Source organism: Patiria miniata, unplaced genomic scaffold, assembly GCF_015706575.1.
Source record: "Patiria miniata isolate m_02_andy unplaced genomic scaffold, ASM1570657v1 HiC_scaffold_23, whole genome shotgun sequence".
NCBI classification, from domain to species: Eukaryota; Metazoa; Echinodermata; class Asteroidea; order Valvatida; family Asterinidae; genus Patiria; species Patiria miniata.
Window position 1 is genome coordinate 3,879,028 of NW_024037062.1, and position 23,465 is coordinate 3,902,492.

Consider the following 23,465-nt stretch of genomic DNA (forward strand, 5'->3'; position numbering starts at 1 on the left):
TTACAACCCTTTTGCGCGTCGACGCTTTGTTCACGTTTCATTATATGTGCGTTATTCTATATATCTATGGTTTATTGACACGTTTACGCGCGCGTCCGATTAGTTCAAAAGTTCGATATCGTTAACTTTGATGACAGTTAACGTGTTTATCATGTGACGTGACGAGAATAAAGATTACTTTCACCAAAATCAGTCACGTCGCTTAAGTACATCATGCATGTCATGCCGTGATTGATCTCAGCTTAAAGCGAACGCTCAACTGATTCGTCTACTCCGCCCTGACAATGTCGGAAATGCAAAAGAAAATTTCAGAAGAAAGTGTTGTCTCTGACAGCGGTAGTGACTTGATCATTGATGATGAGGGCCCAGAGTTGCGCTGGGTCCGACCTGATATGTCCTTCCATCGCTTCGTCGTGAAAATCACCGAGTCCACTATTTTCAACGCGTTCATCATGTTCACGATAGTCCTAAATGCGATTGCAATGGCCCTGGAAACTGATTTTACACTCAAGGTGAGTATAAAGGCCCAACTCAGCTCAGAAATTTAACAGTCGACATCCAAGTTCAAATTTTACATGAGACTTTAGGTTTCAACAAATCGAATACTACAGTCGTTTTCCTAGTTCCGGATAGCAAACATCATTCAGGTTGCTTTCAGCTCAACTACTCCACGAATTCAAGTGACATTGATTAAAAAGTTTACCTTGAGATGGAGAGGCAACGAAATAATTTTCAAAATGTAAATAAGCTCTTTTTATTTTGATTTTTACGACGTCAAAAGTACCGATGTCACTTTTCCTAGTTCCGGATCGGTTCAATCAGTTCCGAATCGATCAAAACTGCTTCACGCGAAAAAAAATCATGTGAGAAACCAACCGAAGCATATTTTCAGATAAAGTATTATTTTATTTTCCAAAAATCGTTCAAGCCTTAATTTTCTCATGAGCTCTAAAATAACAATTAAATAGGAACATTTGCTGTTGGGGCTGTTTTTTTTTTGGGGGGGGGGGTGTTTTCTTTTCTTTCTTTTTTCTTTTTTGAGCAACAAAATTACTCAATTACTAACTTGAACCACTCCAAGATGGGATAAATTACACGAGACCCCATTCTTCACAAAGTTACTAATGGACGGCTATATGAGCACGGAAGGAATATCCTGATCAATGGCATTCAAATATTACCATTCAAAACCCTGGATCAGGGTTCACAGGTTCCCTGGGATTTTCTCGTTTCCAACCTCAGTTTTGTAATGCAGGGCAATATCAAGGTCCAGGAAGATGGATACAGGAAACCAGACTCAGCTTTTCTCATTATTTGTTTTTCAAAAAAACCTCTTGTATATAGGCAAGATATCGAACAGCCTTCCTTGTTCTGGATGAGCTGTTTCTAGGCATTTACACCCTGGAGTTCATGATGAAAATCTACGCGGAGCCGATCCGATATTTCTACAGCAGTTACAACCTATTCGACCTTCTGGTGCTCCTAATGTCATACGTTCAGGTACGTGGTACGCCCAGCCATATAGGTGGGGCCATCCCAATTTGATGTAGTGGGACGGTGGTATACTTTGGGCGTAACCTCCAAACACAATTTTCGGTCGACAGTTCAGAACTTCGAGTCTCTAGCTTAGGTATGTTGATTTCCCGACATTATTATTAAACTTAAACAGCAATTTCACCATCCCATGATGCATTATCTCAGGATATCGTTATCCCACTTTCCCATGTGATACATCCCACTTTCCTATGTCATACATTATCTTACATCTCTGAAGGAGATAGTGAGAAGCGGTATTCAAAGATAGATCACAGAAAAGGCGGGCTGGTATTATAGATCTTTCAGAAAAGTAGAACTGCATCTTCGGATACATATTTGTGTATTTTTTACGAGACTGAGAAATCATTATTGCATCCTCTTTTTCCTCCGATTCAGTGTTGCGTTTTCATAAACTTTGAAAACGGTTTCTTTGCCGTTTTATTATAGCAAACCAGTAACGATGGTGCACACTAAAGTGTAGGAGTGGGAAGGTAATGTAGGACAGATCTTATAAAGCAAGACATTTGAAGCTCTTAGCCCGCTGACTAAAATGTGATTCAAGTATCAGCTTACTTTATGTCGACTCTCGACGAGACAGGTACTTCTGATCCACGTGGCTGGAGGACAAACTAACCTCGGTGCGCTGAGAACGTTGAGGGCGCTACGAACACTGAGGACATTGAGAACTGTTTCCTTTGTTCGTGGTCTCCAGGTAAAACATAAAAGTTGGGTAAAACATAAAAGTTGAAAGTTTATAAATAAAAAAAAATCGAATTTGTTGAAGAGCACGGGAAACACCACAACACGGTCCATAATGCGTTCCACATAATGATATCATCATGTCGGGGTCGCCTGGGTTGTGACGACATCACGAGCCAGTCCCTGAGTCCTCTTCCTCCAGCTGTCTCGATCTACCATGCAGGTGCGCAGCTCCCCTGCAGATGTGAGATCAGTGTCCCTCTTGAGCTGGTCCACAAAGGTCAGACTTCTTCTCCCTTAAGGCAGTGCCCTGGGTGGGCTCCCACAGTATGATATAAAGAGATTGCAATTTCGAGTTTCGGTCAAAGATATTCTCTCACCAGGAATTAGACTTATTGCGATATACCGCAGCAAAAAGTGCAAAATATGAAACGTTACAAAATTAATTATCGTCATCACACTTATGCAAAAATAACATTCACGCACGATCATATTCTGCTTTCTCTTGTATACCACGACCCAAAGGTTCTCGTGACTGCTTTGTTGGACACCATCAGAAATTCTGTCATCAACGTGGTCCTTCTGCTGCTTCTCATGATGTTCCTATTCGGTATCATGGGCTATTACTTCTTCGGCTACAATGAGGGGAGTGACAAGGAACACTGGGGCAACCTAGGCTCTGCCATGCTCACATTGTTCAGCTATGTCACGGTAATTCAATTTCACATTCTGTAACTAGCGCATGTTCATTCCAAACGTTCGTCTCAAGAAGGTGCGGTCACTCTATCGTGACCCCATGCATTAGGTGTCACCATTGATGATGTCTTTTGTTCCTTTGTGATACGTATGAGTAGACACTTTCTTCTACCCGTAATTACTGAATCCAAATTACTAAACCTGCATGAGAAATATGTCCAGGTATATAGGGCAATAAAATAAAATAACAATTGAGCAGTGCGTTTGTTGCCACCAAGTATCTAAAAAAAGACTCCCATTTCATACCAGCTTAAAGATAGACTGATTGACTGACCAATGAACTGTGTGCATTAAGTTATGTTGCTCTTCTCATCATGTATTGTTGCATGATGAGAAGAGCAACAGTATATGAATTCCTCGCACGAGGACTTTCGAATTTAAAACTTGAACAAGTAAATCTACAGGATATTCAAAAAATTAGAAAAAAAATATCCATAGCGTAGACTTTAATCAAGTCTTTACGTATATCTGTACGCATATTGTGCAGACCAAAGGCGGCATCCGAGTTGGGCCAAGTCTATGGTGACGAAGTCACCAGGCAAGATAAATTGCTTTCTTCTTTAAGGTGGATGGTTGGACAGATCTGCAAGCTGAGTTGGATAAGCGTAACATGACAGGAAGTCGCTTCTACACCATAGCCTTCATATTTCTGGGTCATTTCATTTTCACCAATGTCTTCATTGGAATGATCATAATGAATATTCATGACGCTACCGAGGCCTACAGGCGGGAACAAGAGCTTGAGAAGGAAGAGGTAAAAGTCTGTGCTGCGTCATGTGATTTCATGACGTCAACGATAATAATGTCGTTTCAGTGTTACCCATACACATTTGCCACGTATTACAATAGGTTTGAATCGGCCGGTGATAAAATACATTTGGGCATGAAAGACGAGGAGACTTGAGCAATTTGGTTCATAGAATCATACTTCTCTTTTTAGCGAGCTTTCAATCTGTAAAGAATGACGCAAAAATGTAAAGATATTTTTTATGGGCACAGTATACAAAGATTGTTGTTTGTATAATGGATGGAAATAAATTCAAAGGACTAGAGGGATTGCGCATTCACGTGGTAACCCATGAACATGGAATCCAAAAGTTGTGCTGGAGGGAGTGACCCGAAATGTACATTATGCTGGTATCAGTAAAAGGTTCAAACTTTCCTTACACGAGGACGGTGGAGATGGACATTCCACGGCAGTGGTCATATAAGAATTGACATGTTTTACGATAATTATTCGTTTCTTATAGGCTGTCCAAAAGAAGAAGGAATACATGATCCAGAGACAGCACAATGAAGTTCGCCAAATGATAGACAAGCAGGTAGGACGTACAAGCAGCAATGTAAATTCACTGCGATTCACGTTTAATTATTGTAATACTGACAGCTTGGGAAGCTTGTGCAAACGGAAAGAATGTGGAAAAGTGTCTCTGCTCAAGTGTGAAGTTTCATGACCGAGAGCAGCTGCTTCCTGGCTTGATCTTAATCGTCCTTTTACTTTGGACATACATGTATACAAACTTGGAGTTGTTGTTGTTTAAAGCTGTATCAAGCCCAGGTACAGACATTAATTCCTGTTAATAAGTCACTGGGAGACTTTTGAGACGCTGGTGGCAGCAACCACAGTACACCGGTCCTTTTCCATTGTTTTGCTCGTAACCTCAAACCCCCCCCCCCCCCCCGCCCTGGAAACAGAGCGCTGGAAAGTGCTGATGCCGCCTCGCATGATCTTTTGAAGGAAATACGGATGGCATTTATGGGGAACTTATCATGACCGATCGCATGCAGCTAGCGCGCACTACGTAATAGGATGCACCCCTGAATTAAAATTCCCGTATACACCAGTGCTAATTAAATGCCCATACTTCAAAATTCTTGTAAAAAACTAAAAACTCTCACAGGTATTTAAGCTGCACAGAAAAATGATGATAAATATGTAACCTTTCATTTTCTTTTCATTTTTGGGTGGGTTGACCATTGACTTTTCGAGATATTCTCACCCAAAGAAGACGACCCCTATTTTTTCCAAAGTGGAGAAGTAGCCATCTTGAAAAATGATTCCTCCACAACATGGCAAAATAGCACTTTCGAGCCTCACACTAAAAAAAATGAACCCTGACTGAATTAATATTGAATCAATTTAATGATTAAATAATACTTGAAACTCAATTTTAGTTGCTTTTATGTTGATACTTGAGTTTAAAAGTGAATTGTACTTTATTTATTAAGAGTAATTTCGTGTAAATACTTCATATAATTGTCCACGCTCAAAAAATCGATTTTTTTTTTTTTTTGATTTTTTTTTTTTTTTTTTTTATATACATTGTGGGATGAAAGGACTTTGGGAGCAAGTAACCAAAATAGACTTTTTAATCCGATATTATGCCCGTTGCCATGGTTACGGGCCTTTATGTGTTTTGGCCATTTTGGGGCAATTTTGAGGCTGCAAAAATTCATTTTTTCGCGTTATTTTCAAAGGCCATCCAGCCAAACTGCAAAGTAATGTCACAAAAGTAACTATATCACGACAAAGTATCATCCTTACCCTTACAAGAAAAAATAAAAACGCTTCTGAAAAATCTCCTTTATATTAGGCCTACTTTTAGGCCCTTTAATACAGCATGTTTTTACAACTAGCAAAATTGCATTTTTTACCCCATTTTTATCCCTTCAAAATGGCACTTGGCACTCGGAATAATTTCCCTTCGGCTATGGTTAATTCAGACATTGGTCTTTTCATATCTGGTGAGAAAATTTTGGGTTATTGTATAGCCTTTGTGCAGTAGCGCTCCAAAAATGGTAAATTTCACAAAAACCTTAAAAAGTGTATTTTCATTTTTTTCCATGTTTTGGGTAATAAACTTGTTTAATTGGTATTGTTCATGAATCTAGCACATTTTCACGAACAGAATCAGACTGTGTATCATTTTTAGACCATTGGATGAATAGTAGGTAGTGTATTTCCCCCCACACCTGGCTAGGCCCCGCCCACTCCCCCTGTGCCACCGAATTTTGAACGTGTATGTTGTATAACGAAACAAATGTATATAAGGCCAAAAAAAAGTCTTCGGTTTCTGGTATGCGCGCGTGTCGCCGTAGCCATGCGCGTCGGCAAAATGAAAAAAAAAATTCAATGAAAGATGATGTCTCAAAACCGCCAAACTCACTGGTTTGACTGGAATCATGCTGCTGCACAACTTTAACGTGTTTTTAGATTGGGTTATGTTCGAGAATAAGCTATATGTGGCCTCTCTGGACTCCCATATATTTGCACTAAGTTTAGTCGGGCACCATTTGCAGTCATCAGCCGACATTTGAAGCAAAAAAATCAGGTTAAAAAAAAAAAAAAAAAGCCGCGTCGCCACACCACTTTTTGGGCAAGCTCCATACCAGAAACCGGAGACTTTTTGAGGGGCCTTAGAAGACAAACGAAGGACGCTCACAGGGGGAACGGAATGATAGAAACGCGTTTAAGGGAATGAAACGAACTCCAGTGATGTGCACTGAATGAGACACAATAGCATGAATCTGGCAAAGGGACAGAGACAATGAGCATACAGGATGGAATAATACTTTATTTATTCAGATTAATTGGTAAAAACACCCGTCTCCCAAAAATACAGCTATCCAATTAAAAGTAGTATACCAAATTTGATTAAAAACCGTCCAACAGAGTAAAAATACATTAACAACAATAATTCCCTTAATTACAATAATTCCCTGAATGATATGAAAAATCTGTGCGACAATTACATGTAGTCGTGTATATTATAATTATTTTGAGTTGCATTATAACGAAATACAAAGTCAATTGCAAGACTGAGCAGGAAAATATATACTAGAAAAACTGCATAGTTATATTTCTACAGAAATTCTATTGATAGAGGATAGTCGTTGTGTTTTCCAAGCTTTTGATAGCATTTTTGAATACAACCGTTGAATGTCAATGAATCGAAAAATAAAAGTTTTGAATTTATGGGACGGAGCAGCGTTTTGTGCATTTTCACTTTGACGTAGGCCATGCCAGATTGACTTATTCCTTAAACTTGAGCACCCTTCGTATTTCTTAGACCTCATGGGTAGACTTTATGAGTATAGCGGCCGTCTTATAGGGCATCATTTGTTATTTAAATTCAGCAACAATGAGTGCTTAAAAGGTTTATTTCTGGTATGTCACAGCAAGACAATGTATTGCCTTGATGACTGCTACCTATAAGGTCCATATACGCCTTTTTTGAAATATTGTGGGCAAGAGAGAGAGAGCGCCTTTTTTCAGTGGGTGACCTCTCATGTATATTCACCCCGCAAATGTATTATATTATGTTATTCATTTTTTTAAAACTATTTCATTGAAAATAAAACATGACGTTGCCGTTGCCATGCGCGTCGGCAAAATGAAAAAGTTTTTTTTTTCAATGAAAGATGATGTCTCAAAACCGCCAAACTCACTGGTTTGACTGGAATCATGCTGCTGCACAATTTTAACGTGTTTTTAGATTGGGTTATGGTCGAGAATAAGCTTTATGTGGCCTCTCTGGACTCCCATATATTTGCACTAAGTTTAGTCGGGCACCATTTGCAGTCATCAGCCGACATTTGAAGCAAAACAATCAGGTAAAAAAAAAAAAGCCGCGTCGCCGCACCACTTTTTGGGCAAGCTCCACACCAGAAACCGGAGACTTTTTTTTTGGCCTAAATAATATGCAAGTGAACACTTTAGAAATACCATAGAGTTCCTTTTCACAGCCTCCCCTTCCCCCACGCCCGGGGGCATTGCTTGGGGTTGAGGGTGGGGTGTGGGTGTGATCACCCACCAATAACTTAGCATTGTCGGTATAATCATTGTCACATGGGCAAAACTCATGTGATTGCAAGCCGCAATGAATAATAATGGCCATATCCATTGTCCTCTGAATGAAGTGCACCATTATTCAAATGATGTCCAGTCCTCCCCTCCCAGCTAGGCCCCGCCCCTTTCTTTGCCACCAAATTCAGATTTTGATTTCTGCATGTATTTGCCTAAATTAAATTGTAAATACTTGATATCAATTTAAAAGTGAACTTTTTACGATCTACACCAACAGCCGTTTCACAGATAGCCCCTTCCCCTGCCACCCCCACTCCCAAAGCTCAAAGAGAACCACGCCCTCCCCAACAAGTCAACAAGTACAATTTTGTTGAGATTACATACATGCATATGGCCTTGGGGAAAGTCTGAATTATGTAAGGTTGCTTTTTAACAACACGGGGCAGCTTGAAATATCAGAAAAGTGAGGAGGAGAAGGGGTGTGTATGTCGCAGGGGTGGGTGGGGGTGGGGGTGGGAAGGGTGATCTGGACACATGCATGTACGCTGTACACATTTGTTTATATTGCAAGCTACTTTGGAATTACAGTAAAAGGTGTGGTGAACAAAATGACGTTTATTTTATAATTTTCAAAACGGAAAAGATCTGTCGATTTAGAGAGCAACTAACTCTTATTTGTTTATATTGAAATACATGTACTTTAAAACAACGATCACTCCAGTGAAAGCTCCGAGAGAACACAGCATCAATTTGATTGCATGAATTTCACTCTGACTTGACTTGGCTATATACATGTAGTGTCTGAAGTATTTTTTTTAGTGGAAGTGTCCTCCGAATTTGTATTTGCCTGATCAACATTAAGTTTTGTGGCACCAAATACACTTCTGTAATGTGCTTATTATTACCATGGCAACCGTTGTAAAGACATCGGTGCTTATAAACTTAAGTCAAAAATACTTCCATTTTCAAAGCCTATCACGGAAGTATTATCCTATGACTGAAATTCATGGCTATATAATTAACAACAATACATGCTCAGTATGTAACGTGGCCGCCATTGGTACGAGAAGCGCATGTATAATTTTCACCTTTCAATCTGTACCATTTTGTTTGTTTTGATGTACGTTTCTTATAGTTATTACATGAATGAATTGCAGAGCATTAAATAACATCACCACAATTGTGTATATTTACTTTAGTTTTGCCAATTCGGGTTGAAAACCCACACATTTTTGGAATAAAATCAGTAATTATAAGTCCCTATGGCAGTGACAATGGATGCATACAATTGCTTGACAGGGATGAATGTTTACACAAAAATACAGAAATTATGCCCAAAATGTTATCTAGACAAGAGTTTGGAAAAAAATATATAAAAAACACCTCTAGTGGTAACAGCAATAGAACCAAGAATGTCATATCATAGAGTAATGGTCAACCAATATTTTCCTGCCAAATCGGTTGTAGGAAAATTGGTCAAAGTATATGCAAATCAACATGGGATCACAGTGTGCTTTTCCCCCTTCCTTTCAGAAAAAAAACCCATAATACCCGCCAGAAAGGGTTAAAATCTGTAAGCACTTGTGGTTCGGTGGGGAAGTTGATTTTTTTTAATTAACACATTAACAAGACATTCCCTGCTTGTATACAAAAAAACCCTGTAATTTATAAGCACCAATACATTTAGATTGCTTGCCATTTCACAATGGATGCACCACAGAAGTGTGGCCACGTGCTTGATCTGACCATATTTACACGTTCAATTCAATCAATCAATAGGGAGGCCATTTTGAGTTTTCACTAGAGTGATAGTTGTTTTAAAGTACATGTATTTTTATATAAAAATATGAGTTATTTGCTCTCGTAATCGCCATATCACTGCTCTGTATTGAAAATAATAAAATAAATGCAATTTTGTTAAAACAAATTTCAGCATTATGTACATGTACCATGTACATGTATCCATATTACACCCCCCCCCCCCCTGCGCTTTCCAGATATTCCAAACCACTCCCACGTTGACAAAAAAAATGGCGAAACCTACATAGTGTATGTAAATATGTGGACTTTCCGCAAGGCAGTATGTATCCTTAACAATAATACATATTCTGTACAATTCTTTGGAAGGGGAGGGGTAGTTGCTCATAATGAGCACTGGAGTAGGAAGAGGGATGGCACGGGGTGGGCTGTGAGACGGGTACGCCTGTTGGTGTAGATTATGAAAGCTTCACTGGCAAATTGACATCTATTTACAATATTAATTTAGGCAAATACATGCAGAAATCAAAATCTGAATTTGGTGGCAAGGGAAGGGGCGGGGCCTAGCTGGGAGGACTGGACATCATTGGAATGATGGTGCACTTCAATCAGAGGACAGTGGATATGGCCATTATTCATTGCGGCTTGCAAACACATGATTTTTGCCCATGTGACAATTATCATTGTACCGACAATGCTAAGTTATTGGTGGGTGGTCACACCCCACCCTCAACCCCAAGCAATGCCCCCGGGGTGGGGGAAAGGGAGGCTGTGAAAAGGAATTCTATGTTATTTCTAAAGTGCTCACTTGTATATTTACATTTGTTTCGTTATGCAACATACAAGTTCAAAATTCGGTGGCACAGGGGGAGTAGGCGGGGCCTAGCCAGGTGTGGGGGAAGTACACGACCTACTATTCACCCAATGGTCTAAAAAATAATACACAGTCTAATTATGTTTGTAAAAATGTGCTAGATTCATGAACAATACCAATTATACAAGTTATTACTCAAAACAAAGGAAAACACTGAAAATACACTTTTTAAGGTTTTTGTGAAATTTACCATTTTTGGAGCGCTACTGCACAAAGGCTATACAATAACCCAAAATTTTCTCACCAGATATGAAAAGACCAATGTCTGAACTAACCATAACCGAAGGAAAATTATTCTGAGTGCCCTGGCAAGTGCCATTTTGGAGGGATAAAAATGGGGTAAAAAATGCAGTTTTGCTATTTGTAAAAACATGCTGTATTATAGGGTCTAAAAATAGTATAAAGAAGATTTTTCAGAAGTGTTTTTATTTTTTTCTTGTAAAGGTAAGGATGATACTTTGTCGTGATATAGTTACTTTTGTGACATTACTTTGCAGTTTGGCTGGATGAGCTTTGAAAATAACGCGAAAAATGAATTTTTGCAGCCTCAAAATTGCCCCCAAATGGCCAAAACACATAATGGCCCGTAACCATGGCAACGGGCAAAATAAAAGTTTAAAAAGTCTATTTTGGTTACTTGCTCCCTAAGTCCTTTCATCCCAAAAAAATTTTAAAAATTCGATTTTGTTTTTAGCGTGGACACTTATATGAAGTATTTACACGAAATTACTCTGAAGTGTCATCCACACGAAGAAAATGAGTAAAGACAACATCATTTAACATTGAGTCAATCATACATAAACCTTTTGGTTAACAGATTCATCATGTGCGCTTGATTCATTTCAGTACTAAATACTAAATCCAGTAACTTGTTGATGCACCGTGAAGTATTTACGTCATTTAAACACAACAAAGCTAAGTAAAGCTAATATCGATAAAAGAGTCCTTAACCTCATGTAAAATATTTTGATTAGTAAGTTGGAGTAATGAACACGTATATCACACAGAGTGGGTATAACTTAAATTATTTAAGTCTTCAATGATAAATTAAATTTTCAATAAAAATTGTTTTAATATTAGGTTGTATGTATTTGACATTAAATTGCTTTTCGTGCGAACATAATATATAGTTTTTCGGGGGGTGTATTTACGTCCAACCAACCAACAGAAAAGGAGTTATTCTAATGACTTCTGAGTGTTTTTGAAGATTATATTAAAGTTATAGTCCATCATTTGTAATTTGTGCATTTTGTTCGTTTGAGGCAACAAAAGTGCTCAAAATCTAAAGAAGGGTACTGAACAACTAACCTGATAAAGTTTCAGCTCAGCTTCAGCTGTATCGTGGGAAGACCTGTTTTCGCGGTGCCCTATTTCCGGGTCCTTACCTTCTGCGTTACGCGGCGCGCTGTAAACAACTCCCCGTGACGAAATAAACTTTTCTAGTTGCTGACAATCTCCTCTCCTCTCCGCTGACCCAAAAATGTGGAAAGTAAAGGCTCTACCGGTAAGTTGTACTTGTAAATATCAAAATTTGGGTTATTTAGGCCTAATACGCAAGGTACAAAACATGTTTATATTGCTAGAGCCATAAATAATTATTGCATAATCATTGAAAGTTTCAGCTTACAAAGTTGCGAAAAAAAATTCGTAATGATCAAAATCACGTGACTGGTTTGAGTGCCGAGCATGATGGGAAAAAAGTACGGAGGCCTATAAAAGACATGTGGCTTATATCATTTTTCTCACTGTCTAGAAAAATTGGTATTTTCCTCAAAATGAAGGAATGAATTAACATACAGCAAAGGCTTATTTTGTATAAGACGGTTATTAATGTGCATGTGAGATATTAAAAATATACATTTGTTCATGAAAAGAGCGTGTGTTGTGCTTTCTTTAATAAGACTATACATTATCAGAGTAAAATGAATGATATAGGCCTACTTAAATAAATACTTAAATAATTACTCCAAACTCAACAATAATGCACAACAAAGGTTGATTTATATCTGATAAAAAGAAGATTCTTAATAAAATATTATATTATATTAAAATATTATATTAACTAGTTTTATGAGCAACTGATTATGTGACACCAATAGCAAAATCTATATAAATGTTCTTATCCTATAGAACATGTGCACAAGCCCTCTGTTGCAATCCAGAACAACTTCTTACAGAAACTACTCACCAACAGCTTTGTCAAAAGCATTTTGTCTCGTGATTGATGAGAATGGGTCAGTTGGGGGTGCTGCGAGGAGGTACGGGGTCCCTGAGTCCACATTACGGGATCGTGTTCTGGGGAAGGTTGACCCCGAAGCAACAAGATCGGGACCAGCTCCTGTGTTCAGCCTCGAAGAGGAGAACAACTTGGTGGACCACCTGAAGAAGATGGCGCTACTGGGTTATGGATATAGCAGGGCCGAAGTTATCGATACAGCCACAATATATGCTGTCAGTCTCAACAAAAGGGACGAAGATCATCCACTCAGCCTCAAATGGTTTCGCAACTTTATGACCAGATGGCCTGAGCTGAGTGTCAAGAAGCCACGTAGCCTGGATCTGTACAGAGCGAAGGCAACCTCTGAAGAAGTAGTGATGGCATACTTCGCCAAGCTCGATGAGGTGCTGACAAAATACAAATTGAAGGATGCACCTGAAAAGGGTCTGAAACAAAACCATTCCCCACCTTTCATCGTTGGTTCGTCCTCCTCATCCACCCCACTTGCTGTGACAAGCGGCAGAGGGATGACCGTTACCATCATCGGTGCTGGGAATGCTCTGGGTCAGCAAGTACCTCCATACTTTGTATTCCCAGGACAACGTATGAGGCAGGAGCTACTCAATGGCTGCTTACCTGGAACAGATGGGACCGTCAGCGAAAGTGGTTGGTCGAATACTGCTGTCTTCATGACATACCTTTCAACACACTTCTTGAAATATGTCACTGCGAGCCGAACGGAAGATGAGCCAATACTCCTTCTCTATGATGGTCATCGATCTCACATCAACCTACCACTGATTGACTGGGCAAGAGATCAACACATCTTGCTCTTTGTCTTGCCTGCACATACAAGTCACGTCCTACAGCCACTTGATCTAGCATGCTTTGGGCCATTTGAGAAGATATATAATTCCCTCTGCCACCGACAAATGCGAGCCAACTCAACGACAGGGATTGATAGATATTCAGTCTGTGAGATTGCATGCAATGCATATACAAAGGCCCTCTCTCCAGAGAACTTAAGGAGCTCTTTCAAGAAAGGAGGGATTTACCCTTTGAATAGTGGTGTCGTTGATCGTGCCATGTACGCTCCGGCTAGAGCTCTAAACAAGTGCACCTCTAACCCAGCAACAAAAGAAGGGGATTTCCCCCAAGTATCGGAGGTTGGCCCGCAAGGTGACCATTCATCTGCAGATGGTGGCCTCCATGATGTCAGACCAGATCTGTTTAAGGAGAGAGAAGACTCGATCGGACAAAGAAAAAAGGTACATGTCGCTCTCTTTGCGATCATTTTATAAAATTTAAGTTTTTATAACACTATTTTAATTCAGGAATTTTCCCGGCTTCAATTACCTTGTTTTATGTCTATTTTTCTGTGAGGAAATAATTGTTTTATTTGCTGCCTATGTTTCCTCTATTGAAAGGTTCCAAAAAAGAGGCGATGCCTTAGCTCTGTAGTATCAGGAAAGCCCATCACAGAAGAGGTATGCAGGAACAAGATCGCTGCATATCAGGCCGAGAGCAAGAAAACCCCAACATCCAGACCACTCAAAACAAAAGCAAAGAAGGTTCACACCATATCTTCTCAACAGTCTCAACCTGGCCCAAGCAGTCCTCCCGCACTGCAACACATCATCGCTTCAACAAGAGCACCGCCATCATCTGATAACGACAGCGCCTCGGATATCGATGACACTGCTGACAAGTGCTGTGTTTGTCGCCGAGTCCGCCCCATTGAACTCGCTGAGTCCATCTACTTCACCTCGTGGGGCCAATGCATGTTCGAGAACTGCATGCACTGGACACACATCAAGTACTGTTGTAGTGTAACCCGTCTACGAGCAAAGGATACATTTTATTGTCCCTGTCATGGTCTCCCTTGTCTGCAGCCTGCAAATCAGTAAATGCTATTCAGTTTCATTCATTCTTAATCATTTTCAGAGGAGAAATTATCGTCATAAAAAAGAAAACAAATAAAGACCCCAGCTGGAAACCTTTTTAATATTTCAAAAGTGGGGATATGTGTAGGGGTCCATTGGGGATAACTGCTTTCATTTCCAACTTTTTAGTAAAAATAGGAAACTTCCCATTTCAGCAATCGTTTTTTTTCCCGGCAAATCCCCCCCCAAAAAAAAGGCAAGATCACTGAATGTACGTTAAGTCGATCATATTCCAGGCAGGAAACTCGAAACGATACATTTCAATTGCCCATTTATAAATTACATTTACAAGTTTGCCGATTGAAGTTTTGTGTTGCCCAAACGAATGTTTCGGGAGACACCAGTCCTAACATTTCATGTGACCGTTGTGTTCGTATGTTAAAGTTTATTTAATGTTTTTTAATTACTCTCGTTACCTAAGTAGGCCTATTCGTCTGAATTTACATGAAAAATTGACCTAATTAAGTACCAAAGATGATGTAGGATATATTTCATGTCAAAGGTCGAAGGTCAAATGAGGTCAGCTATGATTTACAGAGGTTTAGGTTTAATAAGAAATAGGCTACAATTAAAAATAAAACACGACCACTCAAGAAAACCTGAAAGTAGAAAAGCAAAGAAAAATTTGTAAAATGTCATTTATTTATTTTTCATTTGAAATTTATAGCTTTAATACCATATGATATATTTTCGAAGTATAGAAGGTTGGTTTTTGGAAAATATAAGATAGCTACCGACAATGGAGCCTGATGGAGACACGCCGAGTCAAGACATACATTTATTCCACGTATGACTTTACCGGGACACCGTACCCCCCGCAACCCACGGAAATAGGTCACGCTCGACGCGTGGAGGCGCTTCGCGAGGACGTCGGAGATCGTTCCGTTGTGTGAAAACTGCGAAGGTCGTCCAGTTTTTATTGTTGTTTGCATATTGCCCATGAACTAAGGAAGGTAAATAGGACATCCATTGGTATCTTGCACTTGTTAATTTTTGTCAAAACAAAGAAAAAGCCCTATACCCGCGAAAACTGGTCTCTCGAGGATATATTCTGAGAAAAACAGCATTCTAGGATCTCAATTTCAAATCAAAAGTTGCTGAATCATGTTTTGAATTGCGCCTGAATTCAGCGTCCGAGACACGTTCTCGCTGAGCCGAATGCAGCTACGCGATGTCGCGCACTGATCTGACGAATAATAGCAGCCGGGGGTGCGTGTGCGTCGTGCCAATGCTTGCGCGCGCTTCGCCGAATAACAAAACGAACTACTAATTTAAATTTTCCTACAGTGCGTCTTAAGAAGCACCGTTGGAAAGGCCTTCTTTCGTTGATTACCTTCAAAATGACAGCTTGCCAGAAAGAATAATTTCACAGGGAGTTTAGTCCCCTTACTATCTTTCAACCAAGTATGTTTTTCAACAATAATTACGCCAGCTACTTTTCGGATAGCTGCAAATGATGGACTTTAGCTTTAAATGGCATTACGCGGCCATCGTATCCCTGTTGTAAATCAAGCACTTCAGTGAATGCGCGAGGAGTCTTGTCTTGAGAGCAGTGAGTAAATGCAAACAGTGCACACGTTCTTTCACTACTGCTGTCGATATTAAATATGAAAATTTAACTTGGAACTTCGTTATAAAGTGTACTGCATGAGAATAGTTGTGATAAGTGAGGATACCCTGAAGTATGTAGCAGCACTACAATTTGGTAAATCTAACAACGTAGTAGATAATTCCATTATTTTATTAATTACTGGATCCCCTTTGAATTTAATTGCAATTACTTAAATTATATCAAGTTGAATTTACTGATTTCAATTAAGGCAAGTGGGTTGCCTTAAGTGTTTTTAGTAGATCCAACTTACTTAAAAACTGAAGTGGCGATAACTTAAAAAATATTACAAGTTGAAATGACGTAATCGAATTAAAGCAACAATGTTGCATTAATTTTATTGAGTAGATCGAAAGATTTTTTTTAGTGCATTGCATCCAAAATGCTCAGAATGGAAGCCCCAAGTCTGGGCCGGATGTTCATTGCCATAACTTTTCACCTTCCCAATTGTTTGGCTATCAGAACTATTTAGTATATAATTTTTTGAGGGGATAACTTATGATTTATGAGCTCGGCGGATGGATTTAGGCCATATAATACTCTATGATTTGTGTTTAGGCCTATTTACCGGTGTGCACCCGTATGATAAACAGCAGCAGCGCTGCATGCTACGTCACAGGTCACGCAAAATCTATCCAATGAGAGCTCAAAGAGATCAGGCCCCCCCCCCCTTTCAAAACGTCCCGTTTACAGGGCGGGGGTACGAGCGAATATCCATTGTTTGCCTCATATTTAGCATGCGGCGAGCTTTTAAGCTTATGCATAATGACGTAAACAATTGAAAAGGACCGGTGTGTTTGTTGCCACCAACGTCTCAAATGTCTCCCATTCCAGACCCCCACATGGGACGGGCGACGGTGGGCGCTTTGAGTCCCTGGAAGTGGGAATTCTCCCTCTGTTAGAGCCAATACCGTCAGTTGCACTTAATTGCTAGATCCATTCAGATGAGCACCGTGCACGGCTAAGTTAAATTTCAGCAATCTATATGAGATCAAGCGATTGACATGCATTATTAAGTTTTTGTTGATTGATTATAACATCGTGGGGTGAGCCAAACAATTACATTATTTCCCGATCAGAATCGTGGTCACTACAAGAACTTTTCGGACATGGTGAGAGAGTTCCAGAATACGCTAAGTCATGACGACTACGTCATTTCTGTTGACCTGGCAACCAATCTGACGTGGCTGGAAACCTACATAGCATCTATGGAACACCATGACAACACTGTGTACCGGTATGCCAATTACAATGCCTTAATTCTTCAATCAATCAATCAGTATCACATTTATTTCCATACTTATATTCAAAACGAAAATACAACAGCATATACAATATTAGGCGATGTGAATGAAATACAGGTGCAAAATCATATGAAGTCAAAAGTACATGAGCCATTCTGGACAAATCACTAGAAAAATCACGGTTGTTGAAGCACTTTATTAATTTTACTTGAAAAGTTTACAAATCAAAGATTTGATAATTTTATTTTCATTTTTAGCAATATGTAAACTTATAATAATATCCATCAATTCACGTTTCATGTTTATACAAAATGACGTCGTTAATTTCCTGGATGTGGGAGGAAAGGACACACGTCAGTAACGTAACGGGAGACTAATTTGCAAGGGAGCACTCAATGCGTTATAAGCAAGAGGCATAGCATACACTTTTCCTTCCCTAAATTCTCCATGTGGGTATACAATGCGGGGCCGGGGCATGGGAGTGGAGGCCTTGCGCCCCCTCTTAGATGCGCCACTGGTTCCCGTTCCATCAGCTGATAGTCAAGTAACATCACTAACAAACGCCTATAATACATGTACCTCAGCTAAAATATATCCTTAACAACCTTGATCAAAGACAACTAAAAAGTTGTCAATCAAATCTTGAGTATACCCTATAGGTTTGAGCTGTCAGAGAGATTCTCATACATAGGTTATGATACATATCGTCAAAAAAAGAAATATGTCTCTCAAAACACATACCATGACCAAAGTATACGTTCTTCTTTATTGTGTCTATAGCTTTAAATTACAGAAATTTGAGACGAGTTGTTTGTTCCTCATTCATTCCTTTTTCGTTCACAAAGACTTCAACAGCTTCAGTTCGAAATGTGCCACCTTCTGGCATCGGTGCTGGAGAGAAAACTCAAGGAGCGATACGGCATGGTTTGATGGACTCAGTACATGAAGCAAGAAGACGCTATTTGTCCGACAGCCTCCTGTCGTGTGGGCGTGGTCCTACAACACAACCTGATCCTTGGACATTGGATGCCATTAAAACGGAGCCTCAATAAGTAAAAAAAAAAATTGTGATAATTATTATGTGCATCTAGAGAGATTCTTATACATAACATATACGATACAATATACAAATCGAGTTAAAGAAGCATATTTCTAAGTAAGCACTAATTCTAACTGCATGCTCCCTGAGCCTAAAGCGATTAAACTTTATTTGGTATTTTGTTTCTCCTTAATAAGCACTTTCACGGGTGTACGCCATCTTGCCTCCGGGGCTACTTTACACGCGTTGCCGTGTACGCATTATCAATCGAAAACTTTTGCGCTTCAAAGTCCAATCGTGTGTTCATATGAAAATATGAACGCGGTGTTATGAAAATTCGACTTCTATGAAAATTTGACTCCTTTTCGCTATTACTGGTTAATCCCTCGCACGTGACAGGCCACTCTCCTGTAATAGACCTATTTATAGGCTATTATCATGCTTACGCATGCGCAATACTACCAACGAGTCCACAGAGTCGATCTGATATTCACGCTACACCGGCCGCGTCAAGCAACGCGTGCTCTTTTTGCCCCGTGAACAAGATGCGCATATTTACCGTAAATTTCTGTTTATTAAAGTTGCTATATACGTGTTTTTTTTTCAAAATTTCGATTTCCTTTTCCGAACGAAATTTAAAGGAATATAACAAATTCAGGACTTTATACAGTTAAAAAGAAAGGTTTGAGAGAAATGTTACAAATATTCATATATCTGGTGACGCATCAGCTCATACATTTATGTATGTTAAGTTTGGACTCGCGCGTTTTGTACTCACCTAGTCCGCCGCAAGGGCGGATACATGGGGGGGGGCAACGGGGGCCATGCCTCTACCCAAAAAAGAGCGCATTCTTTTTTTTAAGGGACGTCGCAATATAGACAGGCACTGCGTACACCAAATTTTTTTGGTTAAGAAATGGTTAAAGTGGTCAGACACTTTTAGTCTAGCAAAAAAACTAAAAAGTAAAAAGTAAATACCTTAAGCAAATGCTTTCCACTAAAGCATTAACCTTATTTTTATTCTTACAAATGCAAGACAATGCTTAAAATGTATAGTAAAAAACGTAGCAGTAAAAGCAAATGCCAATTTATATACATACGACCCAATGTGCTAGAACGTGTCTGTGTACACGCACACCCGCAGAGCTGACATACCGACGAATAAGCGAAAACCCTGTTTCGAGTAATTCGCGTTTGAAGTTGGACATTTTTTTGGGCGTCGTATTTCACCGTTAATGATTCAATAATAACCCTTTTGGCGTATGTTCGAAATAAAATAGGAAACGTAGCATCCATCAGGTTACTTATTTAATCAGAGAAGTTGTACGGTATGTTTTTATTTGAAGGTAAACGTATTCGTCAGTTTGTCAAATTACAACATTTCTAATATAGCCGGTTGTTCTTCACACTGTTTGTATATGCTATTCGTCAGTTTGTCGGATCGCGAGCCCTCTGTATACCGATCCGACAAACTGACGAATAGTATTCGTTGGTACTTTGAGCGCACACCGGTTACCAGCGAAACTCCGTTTTGGTCACTATGTGAAATTCTGTATTTGTTATTGTGACTGATTTCCCACAGGCGGGGCTCCGAATCTCAAAATCCAGACACGAATTAAGAATTTTGGCATAAATACTTAATTGAAAGCGCAATCTTTATAAACCACAAAATAACCAAATCTCAAAATCGCCAAAATGATCGATTCGCCGGTATGTCAGCTCTGCGAGTACATGCGCACATTATGGAAAGTTAGGCCGCATCCGAATCAACAGTCTAGAGCTAGGTCTAGGTCCGCGCACATTGAACATACACGGGGACGCGCTGACAATAGACGTAGCCGTAGCTTTGCAAGCCCGTTTCGGACACGGCCTCAGTCTGTACAGCTGTTGAAATTATTATCCATAAACGGCACTCTCGCAAAAGCGCATGCGCACATTATAGGCCTACTGACTTCAGAACGAAGTAGGAGCGTCCCGCTCTTACTTAGTTCAAGGGGTTTTTGTGTGGTATCTCATTGGAAAGCTCATAACTAATGTGGTGCCAGAAAATTATCAATTAAATTTGAAAATGTATTTTTTTTTCAAGGTGCTAGACCCAAAATCCACATTTTGTACCAACTTCTAAATTCACTGTCTAAATTTACTGATTTGTACTGAATGGCATTTAAAATAAAAATCGCGGATTGCCTTTCAAGTGAAAAAAGGGCAAGCTACACAGGTTGAGTCAAAAGAAAGTTATCCAGTTCTATGAAATGTATATGTAGCTTGTCTCAAACATTGGAATAACTACATTTTTACTAGTAGCAACTGTGAGAATTTGGTACACTCTATTCATAAGTTAGATCCATTTTATTAGAAAACCCAAAAAAAATCAGCTTTCACAAAAATCATTAATCCCGGTCACTTCTTTTTTTTTACTCACATGTTGCACAAGAATTCAATTCAATTCAAAGGCAACATTTATTTTCATACTTTCCACAAATAAGTCAAACTAAGTTTTCAAAATAAAAAGAAAGTAATTGTATAGATTAAATAAATAATAATAATACAACAATGTAGTACAACGACTAAATATATTAATTAAGGGTGAGGAGTATGGGGCTGTTCATATAAACCGAAGCTTGTAGAGAACAGCATAAAACATGGACAATACAGGACAGTATACACAGACAATAGAAATAAACACGAAAACAGTCAAAGGGAAACTAAAGACAAGACAAAACAAAACAAAACACGAGACGGGACACTAAAAACCGAGATAAATTGAGTAGTTGCGATGAGGATAAGATAAATAAAAGAGACGATGAATTTTATGAAAGAAGAGATGTGGCTATGGAGAGTGGCTGAGGAGGGAAAGCTATGTTACATATTGTGATAGGAGCGCCTTTTTGGACGAGGATTTAAAACAGCCCACGGACGTTATTGTTCTGATTTCGTTTTCAATGGTGTTCCACAAAGTAACGGGGACCATAGAAACGGAGAGTAGAACTAGAATAAAAGGTGCGGGTACGAATGGGACATATAAATTGTGGCGGGATCTAGTAATCGTGTGTGCTTTGGACTGATGAGAAGAAAGAAGAGAAACTGTTGGGGAGGAGTTTGTGAGTGAATTTATACATAAAGATCCCTGTGTGAAATTTATTTAAGTCATTAAGAGTGAGGGTATGTAGCCTTTAATACAAATAGAGGTGCTGTGTGCTCCCGATGGTGTGAGGAAGTGCAGATACGAATAGCTCTTTTTTGAGTGATCTAGAGTGCAGCTTGTTATTGGATGTGCGCGACCAGACAATATTACATATAATACAATAGTTTAAGTAAGGGAGGATAAGTGAGTTATAAAGCAGAACCAGGCATTTAGGAGGAAAAAAGAAACGAAGTTTAGACAGAATACCGGGATTGCGTGAAGCTACTTTTGTGATAGAGGAGATATGCTCAACCCAGGAAAGTTTATGGTCGATGATGACACCAAGGAATTTGGTTGATTCAACCCTTGTAATAGAAATACCGTCACTTTTAACAGGAGGCCTGGGCAAATCAATATGTTGACAAGAAGCTTTACTAAAGAAAATGAAGTTAGTTTTAGTCAGGTTCGGAGAAAGTTTATTGGCCTTAAACCAAGAAGAAACCTTGACAAGTTCCGAGTTTAATGTGTTAACCAAAGAGGAGACGTTAGGGTTTGAGTAGAAGATTGTAGTGTCATCACCGAAAAGAGTGATAGGAGCGCCTTTTTGTACGAGGATTTAAAACAGCCCACGGACGTTATTGTTCTGATTTCGTTTTCAATGGTGTTCCACAAAGTAACGGGGACCATAGAAACGGAGAGTAGAACTAGAATAAAAGGTGCGGGTACGAATGGGACATATAAATTGTGGCGGGATCTAGTAATCGTGTGTGCTTTGGACTGATGAGAAGAAAGAAGAGAAACAGTTGGGGAGGAGTTTGTGAGTGAATTTATACATAAAGATCCCTGTGTGAAATTTATTTAAGTCATTAAGAGTGAGGGTATGTAGCCTTTAATACAAATAGAGGTGCAGAGTGCTCCCGATGGTGTGAGGAAGTGCAGATACGAATAGCTCTTTTTTGAGTGATCTAGAGTGCAGCTTGTTATTGGATGTGCGCGACCAGACAATATTACATATAATACAATAGTTTAAGTAAGGGAGAATAAGTGAGTTATAAAGCAGAACCAGGCATTTAGGAGGAAAAAAAAAAACGAAGTTTAGACAGAATACCGGGATTGCGTGAAGCTACTTTTGTGATAGAGGAGATATGCTCAACCCAGGAAAGTTTATGGTCGATGATGACACCAAGGAATTTGGTTGATTCAACCCTTGTAATAGAAATACCGTCACTTTTAACAGGAGGCCTGGGCAAATCAATATGTTGACAAGAAGCTTTACTAAAGAAAATGAAGTTAGTTTTAGTCAGGTTCGGAGAAAGTTTATTGGCCTTAAACCAAGAAGAAACCTTGACAAGTTCCGAGTTTAATGTGTTAACCAAAGAGGAGACGTTAGGGTTTGAGTAGAAGATTGTAGTGTCATCACCGAAAAGAGTGAAATTCAGGATATGAGAAGAGTAGCAAAGGTAATTTACGTAGATCAAGAAAAGAAGAGGACCAAGGATGGACCCTTGGGGGACCCATCGATACTAAGGTGAGTTGAAATAAATAGCAGATTTATCATTCCATGGCCTTAGTGTGAAATTACTTGTGTGCTTTTTTTTTGTAAACTTCTACCAAATAGTCCAGAAGCAGAAATATAACAGCAAGGAACTGTACAACTCCAAACATGATAAATGTCGTCTTGAAATTACCCTTCACGTCGAAAAGCCAACCTGGAACAAAGAAGAATTAAGTCAAACTAAACTACTTCAAAGTACGCCTGAATTAACAATTATTTGAGCCGTTAGTTTGGATAATTTTGGGAATAATTTAATACTATCTCTATAGATCTCATAAAGCAACAGCTTTGGCAAGTGATGTC

At 39.2% G+C, this 23,465-nt stretch overlaps 2 protein-coding genes across 2 annotated transcripts; both read left to right on the forward strand.

Annotated features, from left to right (window-relative positions):
- The first annotated feature begins 96 nt into the window (after positions 1–96).
- LOC119731289 (cation channel sperm-associated protein 3-like) lies at positions 97–18,580 on the forward strand. The gene is made up of 8 exons (XM_038204426.1): positions 97–512; positions 1,345–1,500; positions 2,135–2,248; positions 2,761–2,946; positions 3,557–3,745; positions 4,242–4,313; positions 17,280–17,437; positions 18,290–18,580. The coding sequence occupies exons 1-8, from the start codon at positions 285–287 to the stop codon at positions 18,372–18,374; spliced, it is 1,188 nt and encodes a 395-aa protein (XP_038060354.1). The 5' UTR covers positions 97–284; the 3' UTR covers positions 18,375–18,580.
- LOC119731288 lies at positions 11,799–14,081 on the forward strand. Its single transcript, XM_038204424.1, has 2 exons — positions 11,799–11,934; positions 12,561–14,081. Exons 1-2 carry the CDS (start codon positions 11,911–11,913, stop codon positions 13,947–13,949), a joined length of 1,413 nt encoding a protein of 470 aa, XP_038060352.1. The 5' UTR covers positions 11,799–11,910; the 3' UTR covers positions 13,950–14,081.
- Positions 18,581–23,465: the final 4,885 nt, after the last annotated feature.